This window comes from Mirounga angustirostris, unplaced genomic scaffold, assembly GCF_029215605.1.
Source record: "Mirounga angustirostris isolate CCGP_5_RB_7025 unplaced genomic scaffold, mMirAng1.0.hap1 SCAF_2, whole genome shotgun sequence".
Taxonomy (NCBI): domain Eukaryota; kingdom Metazoa; phylum Chordata; class Mammalia; order Carnivora; family Phocidae; genus Mirounga; species Mirounga angustirostris.
Genome location: NW_026991710.1, coordinates 99,491,923 through 99,506,168, shown reverse-complemented (window position 1 = coordinate 99,506,168; position 14,246 = coordinate 99,491,923). Strand labels below are relative to the sequence as shown.

The 14,246-nt window shown below is 38.1% G+C and overlaps 1 protein-coding gene across 4 annotated transcripts in view; it reads left to right on the top strand.

Moving 5' to 3' along the window:
• Positions 1-14,246, top strand: part of PRDM5 (PR/SET domain 5) — a 203,333-nt gene that overhangs the window by 158,770 nt on the left and 30,317 nt on the right. Inside the window, exon 15 of one of the 4 annotated variants that reach the window (XM_064584998.1) lies at positions 557-9,686. The exons of the other annotated variants lie outside the window; for them this stretch is intronic. Within the exon in view, the coding sequence (XP_064441068.1) occupies positions 557-613 (57 nt within the window). The 3' untranslated portion in view covers positions 614-9,686. Of the gene's footprint in view, positions 1-556; positions 9,687-14,246 lie in introns of those variants that run through there. 4 annotated transcript variants of the gene reach the window in all.

Sequence of the window (14,246 nt, the reverse complement as noted above, 5' to 3'; positions counted from 1 at the left end):
CCTAGGTTACAGTGAGTGGGAGGCAATTCTTTCTGTCTAGGTAGCAATGGATGACTATAGACCTGTTGCTCTGTGCTTCATGTACCGTGTTGATGTACACTGGGCCAGCATTTCCCTGGTTGCCCTCTGGGGCCATTCTTGTTATCTGGCTCTAAAGACTTCATTCTTAGAGGTCTGTTTGCTGAAGAGGGAAGCTAGAAGTCTGTGGTCCTCTGATGGAGCCATACTCCTCTGTTTACCTACCCTGACATACCTGGCCAATGAAGTTCAGGTGGGCCGTGCACCTCGAGCTACAGCATAGACCAGGTACAGTCCTTCAAGCTTCAGCCTCATCTCCCACTGCTCATTGTTCATTTAAGACAGCATTTGGATGGAGATGAATGACAACAGTCTTATTAGGGAATAACATTAAAACCCAACTCATTTGCACAAAAGAAACTAAATTTGCAAAGTTTAGTACTTTGTTAGTAATGAGAAATCATTTTACAAATAAAATATATCACTGTGCCAAGGAATTGAGGTTGTAACCATTGATCTAAAAGTTGTCTCTTTTAAGGAAAGTCGGGAAGAACTCAAATACATGGAGGCTAAAGAGCATCCTACTAAAGAATGAATGGTCAACCAGGAAATTAAAAAAGAATTAAAAAAATTCATGGAAACAAATGAAAATGAAAACACAACTGTCCAAAATTGTTGGGATGCAGCAAAGGCAGTTCTAAGAGGAAAGTATATAGCAATACAAGCCTTTCTCAAGAAACAAGAAAGGTCTCAAATACACAACCTAACCCTACAACTAAAGGAGCTGGAGAAAGAACAGCAAATAAAGCCTAAACCCAGCAGGAGAAGAGAAATAATAAAGATCAGAGCAGAAATCAATGAAATAGAAACCAAAGGAACAGTAGAACAGATCAACAAAACTAGGAGCTGGTTCTTCAAAAGAATTAATAAGATTGATAAACCCCTGGCCAGACTTATAAGAAAGAAAAGAGAAAGGACCCAAATAAATAAAATCATGAATGAAAGAGGAGAGATCATAACCAACACCAAAGAAATACAAACAATTATAAGAACATATTATGAGCAACTCTATGCCAGCAAATTAGATAATCTGGAAGAAATGGATGCATTCCTAGAGATGTATAAACTACCAAACTGAACCAGGAAGAAATAGAAAACCTGAACAGACCTATAACCACTAAGGAAATTGAAGCAGTCATCAAAAATCTTCCAACAAACAAGAGCCCAGGGCCAGATGGCTTCCCAGGGGAATTCTACCAAACATTTAAAGAAGAATTAATACCTATTCTTCCGAAAATGTTCCAAAAAATAGAAATGGAAGGGAAACTTCCAAACTCATTTTATGAAGCCAGCATTACCTTGATCCCAAAACCAGACAAAGACCCCATCAAAAAGGAGAACTACAGACCAATATTCCTGATGAACATGGATGCAAAAATTCTCACCAAAATACTAGCCAATAGGATCCAACAGTACATTAAAAGGATTATTCACCATGACCAAGTGGGATTTATCCCTGGGCTGCAAGGTTGGTTCAACATCCACAAATCAATCAATGTGATACAATTCATTAATAAAAGAAAGAACAAGAATCATATGATCCTCTCAATAGATGCAGAAAAAGCATTTGACGAAGTACAGCATCCTTTCTTGATTAAAACTCTTCAGAGTGTAGGGATAGAGGGTACATACCTCAATATCCTAAAGGCCATCTATGAAAAACCCACAGCGAATATCATTCTCAATGGGGGAAAAATGAGAGCTTTTCCCCTAAGGTCAGGAATACAGCAGGGGTGTCCACTGTCACCACTGCTATTCAACATAGTATTGGAAGTCCTAGCCACAGCAATCAGACAACAAAAAGAAATCAAAGGCATCCGATTCGGCAAAGAAGAAGTCAAACTCTCACTCTTTGCAGATGATATGATACTTTATGTGGAAAACCCAAAAGACTCCACCCCAAAACTGCTAGAACTCATACAGGAATTCAGTAAAGTGGCAGGATATAAAATCAATGCACAAAAGTCAGTTTCTATACACTGACAACAAGAGAGAAGAAAGAGAAATTAAGGAGTCGATCCCATTTACAATTGCACCCAAAACCATAAGATACCTAGGAATAAATCTAACCAAAGAGGCAAAGAATCTGTACTCAGAAAACTATAGAATACTCATGAAAGAAATTGAGGAAGACACAAAGAAATGGAAAAACGTTCCATGCTCATGGGATTGGAAGAATAAATATTGTGAAAGTGTCAATGCTACCTAGCACAATCTACACATTTAATGCAATCCCTATCAAAATACCATCCACTTTTTTCAAAGAAATGGAACAAATAATCCTAAAATTTGTATGGAACCAGAAAAGACCCCGAATAGCCAGAGGAATGTTGACAAAGAAAAGCAAAGCTGGTGGCATCACATTTCCGGACTTCCAGCTCTATTACAAAGCTGTCATCATCAAGACAGCATGGTACTGGCACAAAAACAGACACATAGATCAGTGGAACAGAATAGAGAGCCCAGAAATGGACCCTTAACTCTGGTCAACTAATCTTTGACAAAGCAGGAAAAAATATGCAATGGAAAAAAGAGAGTCTCTTCAATAAATAGTGCTGGGAAAATTGGACAGCCACATGCAGAAGAATGAAACTGGACCATTTCCTTATACCACACACAAAAATAGACTCAAAATGGATGAAAGACCTAAATGTGAGACAGGAATCCATCAAAATCCTACAGGAGAACACAGGCAGCAACCTCTTCGACCTCAGCCACAGCAGCTTCTTCCTAGACACATCACCAAAGGCAAGGGAAGCAAGGGAAAAAAAACCATGAGAGACTGTGGACTCTGAGAGGCAAACTGGGGGTTTTGAAGGGGAGGGGGATGGGAGGATGGGCTGGCCCAGTGACGGGTATTGATGAGGGCACGTATTGAATGGAGCACTGGGTGTTATACGCCAACAGTGAATCATGGAACACTACATCAAAAACTAATGATTTAATGTATGGTACTAACATAATAAAATAAAATTAATTAAAAAAAAAGTCTCTTTTAGATCCCAGGATGTAGGAGAACTTATTTCTTCTGCCAGTGTTTATTATGTATGCTGTGTACCAGAGTTGTGCTATGTACTAGGCATACATGGTTGAATCTATAGTACAAGGTGCCTGGGAGTTTCAGGTAATTTTATGTGATGGATCATGGCATATATAATAATAATAATAATAATAATAATAATAATAATAATAATAATAATAGAGGCTTCCAGGATGAGTAAAGGGGACAGATAAAGAGAGCCACTGAGAAGCCCTAGAAGGTCTGTGGCCTCAGAATTTTGGCTTTGTTAGATTCTGCTAAATACTTTGTTTCTAGCTGATTACTGGCCAGTACCAGCCCCATTCTGATTATCAAATTACTTTGTCCTTAAATCTTAGAGATCTCTTTGTTCTCTGATTCAGTGATCCCTTGGACTCACCTCGGCTTGCCCATAAGTTTTGATTATTCTGCCCAGGGAGTTTGGGGTAGGGATGAAGAAGTGTTTCAGGAAAATACTCCCAGGCTAACCATCACTGGAGAAACAGCAAATCCTTTTCTAGTGGCTTTTTATTAGGATCCATTTGGTCTCTCTTCTTTTTCCCACTGCTTTAGAGCAAGGAATAAAATAACTGTGCCTAAAATCAAAAAGCCTTATTTCCCATCCTCCTTCCAGACCTGACAGGAGAGCTGTTCTCAGCATTTTAAGTGAGCAACTCTTTCCTGCCCCAGTAGAGTACACAAAGACAGATGTAAGTGCTTTTTTTTTTTTTTTTCATCTGTCACATAAATTTCAGTTAGGGACTATTCCCACAGCTGGTATGATATTTTAACTGAGGTATTGATGAAGCTTTGAGTTTACAGGTAATGTAAAATTTGGACAGATTTTCATTTGAAGGGGTTATTTATGAAATATTTGGTTAACTGATTGATATTACCGTTATCCTGAATGATGGGAATAAAATCAGATCCCTGTGTTGTAAAGTTGCAAATACTTGTGATGACATATGGCCTTTCTTGATTATCTCACATAAAGTCTTAAAAATTGAAAACAAAAAGAATTTATCATAGAGGTTTCTGTGATGGTTTCATTTTAACTTTGCTTAACAGTGATTTCAAATATTTGTTGCATATATAGAGGACTCCTGATTAGAGAAACTTCCTTTGACCAGTGTGGAACGTTTCTAATTGCAACTCTTTAAGCTTTAGGAGAGCATATGTTTAGTCTCAGTTGGCCAACTAAATTTTAATGACCCAACTTCTGTGTTATGTGCTGTGTATTCAAGGAAGGGTTAAGAAAAAGTCCTAGCCCTGAAGGACTCTGGACAGAGCATCTGAAGGAGATGATCAGCTAGAGCAAGGCAGGGCCAGTGATAGAAGTATCCCCAGGGTACAGAGGAGAGGCACCTGCCTCACTCTTGGAGAAGAGTGCAGGCCAAGAAAGGTGTCAGGAAACACATGGGAGTTTAGTCTGTGGGAATAGAAAGATCATTCATGAAGTCTCCATGGAATGAAAGGAACATGGCTGAGCAGCAGAACATCTTTCAAAAGGAAACCGAGGAAGGGCAGCCAAAGAAGCTGAAGGAGAACCAGGAGAAAAGAGATGGCATTAAAGCCAAGGGAGAGGAAGTTGTAGCCATACGTATGGTCTTCCTCTTGTAATTCTGTCATCTCCACAAGCATATTACAGGTTCTGGGAAGCCCAGCAGTAAAGACATCTCTTGTGGTTTGTTTAACCTAGCATTTGCCAAGATGGTTTGAGCAGAGTGAGTGAGTGAATGTGTGTGGGGGGGAGGACGTATGTGTGTTCTACTGCATCTCACTGGGGCTAGTGTTCGACAAAATAAATTTGAGAAATGCTGGTCTAATCCCTCCCATGTATGGCTGCCACAGTAATACTTACAAAGGTCTGATTCGATGGTGTGTCTCAGTTACCAAAGAAAACATAACAGAAGCAACCCCAGAGGATCTCTCATTGCCTGTAGACTGGCCCCCAGACAGGGGAGCCCAGGGTGCTCTGTGCCCAACTGGTCATAACACCTGCCGCTCCCCAATGCAGTCCTTCTCCCCCTGAGCACACACACACTCTGGCCTTTGGCCAGTCTGGACGAGGTGTCTTTATCCCAAAGTTCACCATGTTTTTCTGCTTCAGTGTTTCTTGACGGTACAAAGGAAATAATCCTTGTTTTCTGGTCTATTTCTTTTTCACCCTCTCCCCCATCCCACTTCTCCCTGTGGAGATCTAAGCTTCCTAAAGCTCCTGGTCAGGCACCACTTTCTATCCAGCTTTCTCTGCCACCTCTGCCATGGACATACTTTACAGATACATTAATTATACTACATTCATTCTTTTTCTTTTCAGTTTTAGAGCCTAGTTTTCCTTTTCTTTCTTTTTTCCTTAGAACTTATTTAATTTATTTAATCATTCAACAATATAATTTTACATCTTGTAATTTTATAGTTAACCTTATTAGTATTTATATATCTTTTCTATGAAAATGGACTTTCTAAATAGGTCTTCATTGGTGGTGAAGAGACACACTTTCTAAGACTTGTTTTCAGCCACCAGGAGTTTTCTGCATACCCGGAGGGGAGACAGACTCTCACATTATTAAAATGGATCTTCTTTCAGAGACAGGATCCATGTGTATCAGGAGTGTTGGGACATGAAAAATATAGCAGCCCACTTTGCCCAAGGGAGACCAGATAGAGTTCACTGAAGAAGTCAGAATTGGGTCAGAAAACAGGAGAATGAGCTTTCTAGGGAAAGGAGCAGAATTGGGGGTAGGGCATGCCTAATCAATGGAGTGCTGTGTGCAAAGTCATGAAGTTGTGCTTTGTGAGTTGGTGAGAAGATCAGTGGTGGAGCCCATGGTGTATGTTGGAGAGAACTGAGCATAAGGTGGGGGACTAGCTAGTTCCACAAGACCACGAGGAGATTTCTGTGCTGGGACAGGAAAATTTGATTGATTCCATAGGCAGTAATGAGTCAACACAGGCTTTTGTTTCCCAGTGAGGGCATGAAGGAAGAAGAGAAGCAAGAATCCTAGGTGTGTTCTGCTTACAAATACAAAACTGTGAGATAAAAAGTGTTCCCTCCAAGCAACTCTAGCCCCTAAACTAACATTTTTTCATCTTTTATATCAAATTTTTTATACAAAAACTGTCTTTCATATTAAGACTAATAAAATTCTAACTCAATTGCTAAGGCTGTAGTTATTACTGTTCCTACTCGAGAACAAAATATAGGACACAACTGTCTCTTCATTCCCCATGGCATCCTCAGTGGAAAGCCCACATATTGTCTTGGGGTTGCTCTCTCCAGTTGAACTTGTTCCTATTAACGGCTGGGGCAGAGTGGTGTCAGAGAAAAACTTCATCTCCCCTTTTACAGTAATAATGTCATTATTTCGGAGATGTCTACTCAATTCCTTTGTGAATGTGCTGTATCAACAAAGAGTATATGCACAGCAGTTTGCAGATTTAGCTAAAATAAAACTCTATAAATATTTAAGATTTCAGCTAAATGATGATGGCTGCCTTGCTATTATTATATTATCCTTAGACTTTAATAATATACTTCAAGATTTAAAGGAAAGTACATGCTGTGTGAAGTGTATAAAGAGAATTTTTCTTTGTTTTTGAGATAGGCAATATATAATTAATTTTTAAAAGAAATGGGACCATTATTCTTAGAAAAGTAATACATTTTCTATACTCTTTTCTCTCTGAAACAGAATTTTATATTCATCTTGCACTCTATTCAGGGACTATAATTACTAAAGTATCATAAGAATCTTGAAATGAAGGACTATCTATTTATATGAGTTTCCATTAACAGATTTCAAGAACAATGCTATATTGAGATTCATACATAATTTCCTTTCTTCATAAAAATCACCCCAGCTGTATCTTCATAATTTGTGTGCCTTTCTCAACTTTGAATTACATTATTTATGTGTATATTTTGATAATACATAGAAGAAAGCAGGTTAATATAATATAAAAATACCCTTCTTGAATTCTCATTATGAGCCAAGCATTGCGATAAGCAAAATCCAATGACACAGATATAAAATCTCATGTTACAAATGAAGGAAGTAAGGTTTAGAGAGGCTAAGTAACTTGTCCAGTCATACGACTAGTGGGCAGCACAAAGATTGGAAATTAGATGCCTTTATCACTAAAATCTTTATTCCTTTTTACTACATATAAAGAGTTATCAAAATGTTTTAAAGGATTACCTTCCGTATTGTATGAACCCATCTTTTACAAATACTCCAAGAAAACTGGTGCTGAATTCTTATTCAGTTCAAAAACAACTTGTTGCTGCTAAGCACCTTTTAAGTCCACTGCTCTCCTCTCCTTCCCCGTTGCAGGGTCCCCACGGTTTGTGCCGTGAGAATGCGCCAAGAGGACTGTCACAAGGACACTCCTCATCAAAAATTATTCCACGGTACCAGTATGACCTCTGCAGGCATTTTCCCTTCACTTGCACTTTTTAAGCTATTTTCAGTAAAATATTGTTAATATTTTGAAAGCCATCAGGAGGGATGTTTCATGCCCCTTGTAATCCATTTTAATAAGTACAATTTCAGTGTAGGGAGATTTACTCCTCGCGTTTTACCTAAATTCCTCATTTGCAGTTTCTCTGCATCGTTGGAAATTAAAACAGCATTTTCAATGTAAGAACCTTTCAGATCTTTGAAGATCGATTTTCAGCATAATATTTTAGGCTATTTTAGATATATTCCTCCAGGAAGATACATCTAGGCCAGGAATGACTCCCAGTAGGACACATGGTAAGTTGATATCAAGACCAGTGGTCAGGTTGAGTGAATTACGGTTTTGAGGGACCTATTGGGCCTCTCATCCATACTGCCTTCATCCTGAGGAGGTTGTGAATATTTTTTAAACACTTCGATTTCAGTAATTCTAGATATTAGGGTGAAATTTATTTTTAAGTTCATGAAGGAAGCAAGGGGCCTTTAAGATAGAGGTCATTTATTTTGGTTTCAGTTTAAATTATAGTGATGGATATACCCCTTTTCTCCATAAAAGAGGCATTACTCTTTGATTTCTTTATTTTTCACTATAATCTCTGAGGCGGTTATGGTTCCAAGAACATGTGTATCATTACAGTCTGGCCCAAACCATACTTATATTGAAGTGAAAATCTGCTTTCTCTGATAAACATTCTAGCTCTGGCTCTCTCTTTCTATTTATGCTTCAGACTAAATCCTTATTCTCTGTATCAGTTGTGATTCAGTAGAGAGAAAATCGCCTCCTTCTGGGTGTGAGAGTCATAGCTGCTAGGCAGGCTTTAGCCACACTACCCCTGAGGAATATTTAAGTGTGCTGCTTGGAAAATCCCATTTTCCTTCAGTTCTCATCTCAACTTCAGTTCTCAGTTTTAAATTATCTTTTTGGGGGTCACAGACTTGGGTATTTTCCAGTGAGATGATATTTGTTGTGTATATTTTCTGTGTAGTTAGTCTATTCATTTTAGGAAATCCGTAATGCAGATATTATCCTTTCTTGTGACATCTTTTCTTTCCAGAGAGTATTTAAGTATGAATATTAAAAAGTTAATACTATGGGGGAGCCTGGGTGATTCAGTCGGTTAAACTCTTGGTTTGGGCTCAGGTCATGATCTTACCTCAAGGTCATGAGATGGAGCCCCACTGTCAGACTCCACGCTGGGCTCCACACTGTGCTTGGGGCCTCCTTAAGATTCTCTCTCTCCCTCTCCCTCTGCCCCTCTGCCCCTGCGTGCATCCACTCTCTCTAAAAAAAAAAAAAAAAAAAAGTTAACGGGTTTATAGCAGCAATGTCCACAATAGCCAACTATGGAAAGAGCCCAGATGTCCATCAACAGATGAATCGATAAAGAAGATGTGGTGTATATATACAATGGGATACTACTCAGCCATGAAAAAGATGAAACCTTGCTGTTTGCAACAACACGGATGGAACTAGAGGGTATTATGCTAAGCAAAATAAGTCAATCAGAGAAAGACAACTATCATATGATTTCAGTCATATGTGGGATTTAAGAAACAAAACAGATGATCGTAGGGGAAGAGAGGAAAAAATAAAACAAAATCAGAGAGGGAGACAAACCATAAGAAACTCTTAATCATAGGAAACAGACCGAGGGTTGCTGGAGGGTAGGGGGGGGTGAAGGGATGAGGTAACTGGGTGATGGACATTAAAGAGGGCACATGATGTAATGAGCACTGGGTATTATATAAGACTGATGAATCATTGACCTCTGCCTCTGAAACTAGTAATGCATTCTATGTTAATTGGATTTAAATAAAAAATAAAATTAAAAAAATAAATCAGCCAACTAGTTAACAAACAAACAAAAATAAAGTTAAATCCAGGATTCTAATGCCACACAAGGCAGAATATGCAGGAGGGCTGGGTGTTGTTTGCTGGGAAAGTGAAAGATAAGAGTTTCTACAAAAGCAATGAGTATAGCAAATTCTATGATGTCACGTGCTTACAAAACAAAAACAATTCACTTAAAGAATAAACCAATTGGTCTTTTTCTTTTTGTGAATATTTGGATACTACTAGTGTAACTAAATGTTCTCTGAAATCATCATTGCATGGAGTCAGAATATATATTCTGATTCTTTTACATATAACAAATATATGTAAAATAAATATATATATAATGTTTATAATTTTATAAATATATGAAAATAAATATGCTTTTATAATTTTACAAATATATAAATAAAATATAAATATATATGATATTTTTTCAACTTAGTTCCCTATATGATTATATGTTCGAGATTATAGATAGAAATAATAGGAACCAAAATTGAGAACAATTTTTCAATGAATTTTTGTCATGAACTGTTATTTATTTGTACTCTTTTATTATTATTTTTCAAATTTATCTGTACTTTAAAGACCTATCAAACAGAGGTATTGTTTTTTCTAAAGTTTTTCTTTTGCTTCATAAAACTCTGCTTTATAGTGATTGTGATGGTGCTGAGTGTTTGTGGTCTTGATGCCAGATTATACAAGATGCATGGGGCAGATTACTAATTTGAGATTTGGTGTTCTGGAAATCGTGAGGCAGAAGGAAATGGGCAGGAGACTCTGGAGGCTGGTCATCAGACCTGCAGCCCTTCACTCCAGGGTTAGTGGTTGCGCTAGGGTAAAGGTATGAGTGATAGAAGCCACTCGTCCAAGGACTGATTCTTATCATGGCAGAAAACGGATGGTCTGAGGTTCTTCAGTGGTACTTCAGAGTGGAAAGTGCCTTCCACCTTCCCAAACAGTGACAGACACTCGAAAACCTCCTTGAGCTTGATGACTCCCTGACTGCCCAGCTGCCCAGCCCTACAGCATAAAGCCTGGACTTATTCCAGGTCTCAGACATCCCAGAGCCTTCATGCCAGATGCAGGCTGGATCCCAGCGCCAAACTCAGCACATCAGTGGGGACAATTCTAGTGGTTTTCCTAGGACTAGTCTCAAGATACATTACATTGAATTCATTTGAATTAATTCTATTTAACTGAAACCTTTGTCATTATCACATATATCGTATCTATATCTATCTCTACATAACTATACATATTATATATATACATATATACATACACTTTCTTATGTATGTGGCTGGCTATTTCAGCTCCTCCTATTCAGTGAATGAACATATTTGGTTTACTCTTCCAGTACAAATTAAAAGCAACATTTTGCTGGAATGTGATGTGCATGAGTGCTTTAGATCTATTATATATATTTGGCTTTGGAGAAGCAACAGAAGTGAAGGAACAAAAATTAACATGTGTTTTTAGACATATAAGTAGCATACCGAGTCATTGCCAAAGAAATGACATTCCGTCGACAATATAGTCTTTAACATGCGGGACAGTTTATCACCAAGTAATATATGACTCAATGGCTAAATTTTGAATTTTCAAAATATTAAATTCTGTTTATATTTCCCCTTGGCAGGACATGAGTTAGTTCTCCAACATCTGTCCCGTTAAGAGCTGTTGCCAGAGCCGTGGCTGCCGCGTGCTCAGTGTCTGTTCCTTTTCATTAAATCCTGAGCCTAAAGCCCAAGAGGCCTGCCCTACTGCCCATCCCCACCCTCATTTTTGTGTCTTGAGATGACCAGTGTATGTTCTTTCACCCCTGTTTGGAGAGAGGTCTTTGGAGATTGGTTCTGTACTTAATTTGAGAGGTAAGACATGCACTCACTGACCTTTCTCTGGACCTCTTTGTGGCTTAGTTCCCTTGTGTGCATAATAAAAATTGTGTTAATTGAATCTTCCACCAAATGTATTATTTACATTGATTTGATTTTGAGGATATCTGGCTACTAGTAGAAAAACTAATGCCACTGCAAGTATAAAAAGAGAGAACAAATTTCTAAGAGATCGTACTGGCAGTTCTTTTCTTACATGTTAGCATCCTCTGAGTGGACCAGTATATGTAAACCAAGGAACAAATGTAAAGAATGTAAACATTAAACAAGATCATCTCAGTATGCAAAGGAATGGGCCAGAATTGAGATCTGCAATTCTATCAGGCTTTCTGTGTCTTGGAATTTAGTAAAAACAAGGAAATTGTCTCATTTCAAAGTCTTTTCTTTTACCTAATATGTTCTGAGAGAATGAGTTGGATGATTTCTGAGTAATTCTGACAGCTCATAAGCAGCTCTCTCTGTCAAAATGTTCTTCCTTTAAACAAAACAACAAAGCAAAAACCACCTTCTTGAGGGGGAAAAAGCATTTTGGTTGGCCCAAGCAAAAATTTGGCACTTCACCCTGAAATACTGGTCTTCTTTCCTCTCAGCCATCCTTCATCCTTCATCCTCCAGCATCTTGACTTATGCCGGCTGGGATGAGAAGCCACTCTTCTTAGTGGGGACAGTCAGTACTTGTCCTGAGTAGCTGAGTTCATGCTGCCAATGAGGTGGCAGACTCTGACTATTTGTACTTGGGGTGAGAGAACAGGAGATCGAGGAGGAGTGTAGGCAGGCCTTGTGTTACAGAATCTCTCCTGTTTAGTATATTGTCCTATCAAGTGCCAGCTGAGCACATTTATAGGGATGATGCCTATAGTCCCTCGATGATATATAAATGAGGAGTTATAACTGGCCGTTATTCCTAAATTCAGGTGGTGCTATTTCATATAGAAACTGACTTGGCATCATCTTGCTTTTGTCCACACTGAGGAGATTCCTGAGATGTGGGGCTTTTAGGGCTGAAACCGGGCTCGTCCTGGGTAAATGGGGACAGTTGGTCACACTAGTCAGAGTTCTTAAAATAAATTGAGAAATATCTTCTCAAGGAACATACTGAACCCAAAAAAATCAGAAGCTAGTGAGTGAAGTTACCATTATGTTAAAAAAAAAAAAAGGCAAAATCTGATTTGTTACTGGTTACTGTTGACAGTAAGTCATTTTGTTTTGGGGGTAAGAATGGTATTTTGCAGAAGGGAGGAAGTATATATCAGCCTTCGGAGTCTGTGTAGTACCACCAGAGATTACAAAAAGTTTTCACAAGATACTCACCCATTTGTGAAAGAAGATTGAGCTCAAATTTGCCTGCAGAACAAAACCATTCAGATGAAAAGGGGAAAAAAGTGAAGTAATTTTATGAATAAAAATAATGTTCTGTGGTTGCCTTTGGGCTAAAAATGTTTATGATATTTAAATTTGGAAAACAAAAATGTCCCCATTTATTACAATAATCCTGTTCTTCCTTTTTCTTCCTTCCTTCCTTCTCTCCCTCCTTCCCTCCTTCTTCTCCTTCCTCTCCTTCTCTCTTTCTCTCTCTCTCCCTCCCTAACCTTATAAGCTGACTGACTTTTTGTCAAAACGTTGTATGACTTGAGCACATTCAAATCTAGCAAGATCTTTGCCAGGACAGCCATGGAATCCTCACCTGTGCAAATAGACTGTTTTTTTCAGCATTTTTGAGGTTTGAAGGGGGCAGGTTTATGCTCCTAGCTTGCTGCCATCTGTGGAGTGTGTTGATTCAGAGATGTAATTTATATTGATGATATGATTTCCTCTGACTTCTGCCTGTGCCTTGATGGTTGTGTTTCACCTGTTGACATGAACTTGGCTGAAAGTTCATGAAAGTTGGCCATGGGTGAATTAGTTGCATGTGTGATAGCACCTTTCTGCTGTGTTCTTATTAATTTCAAATTTGTGTAATGGGATAAGTATGTTATTCCTTTAGAATTAGATATCCCTTTTCTAGGGCTTTGCATTTACATAATTCCTTTCTCCTACAGACCTCTGAATAAACTTTATAGTTTTATTCAAAGATGGATTACACTTGCCACCATCACATATGTCAGAAGGCATGCTTGTTACTTTTGGAAGTAGGCAAGTTGAATTAAATCAATTCTCTGTGGACTAATTGGACCTGCTTCTTAAATGTGAGAGTCTGTGACTATATTGTGTTCTCATTTCACATTTCACATTGTTCTTTGTACCCCTATATTATGGCCCCTAAATTGACCGGGATATTTGGTATTTGCCACATACTATATTTCAAATTGTGTAGCCACAAAAATTGAAGGTTGATGGACAAGTAAACCAACTCCATCTATTCCATCTGCCCTTTTTGCAAACCTGTTAAACTCTTCTTGAGGATAAGGATCATGTCTCAAAGCTTGTGTCCCCCACAATTCCTAACACAGTGTCTGACTCAGTACGCAATGGAGACTTTTGCTGATGAATTTACCCTCAATTATAATCAAATCATGGGGGTTATCTTGATTGCTGTCAGATCACTTATAAATAGAGCTAGAAACATTTAAATTAACTGGTAGGTAAGCTTAAAGTACTAGTCTAAATATAGAAAAGGACGTTTTTAAAGGAGGTAGTTAATGTTTTTCTTCTTAAGTTTGCCTTTGGTGGTGCATTATTGTGTCTTGAGACCAAATTTTTCAGAAATATCCCATAGGTAAATGAAGCAACCTAGAACATTAAAAAAAAAATTGAGGCTGTTTTAAACTTCTAAGGCTTACTTTGATTTTCATTAGCAAATTTTTAGAATACAACAAACAAAAATGTTGAAGACAATATGTAACAAAAGAATAAGGCAGGTGCATTAGCGTCCTATGCGCTCACAGCTCTAACAGCTTGTCTTCATGATGGACTTCATTTCTTTTTCTTTTTCTTTTCAGATTTTTTTTATT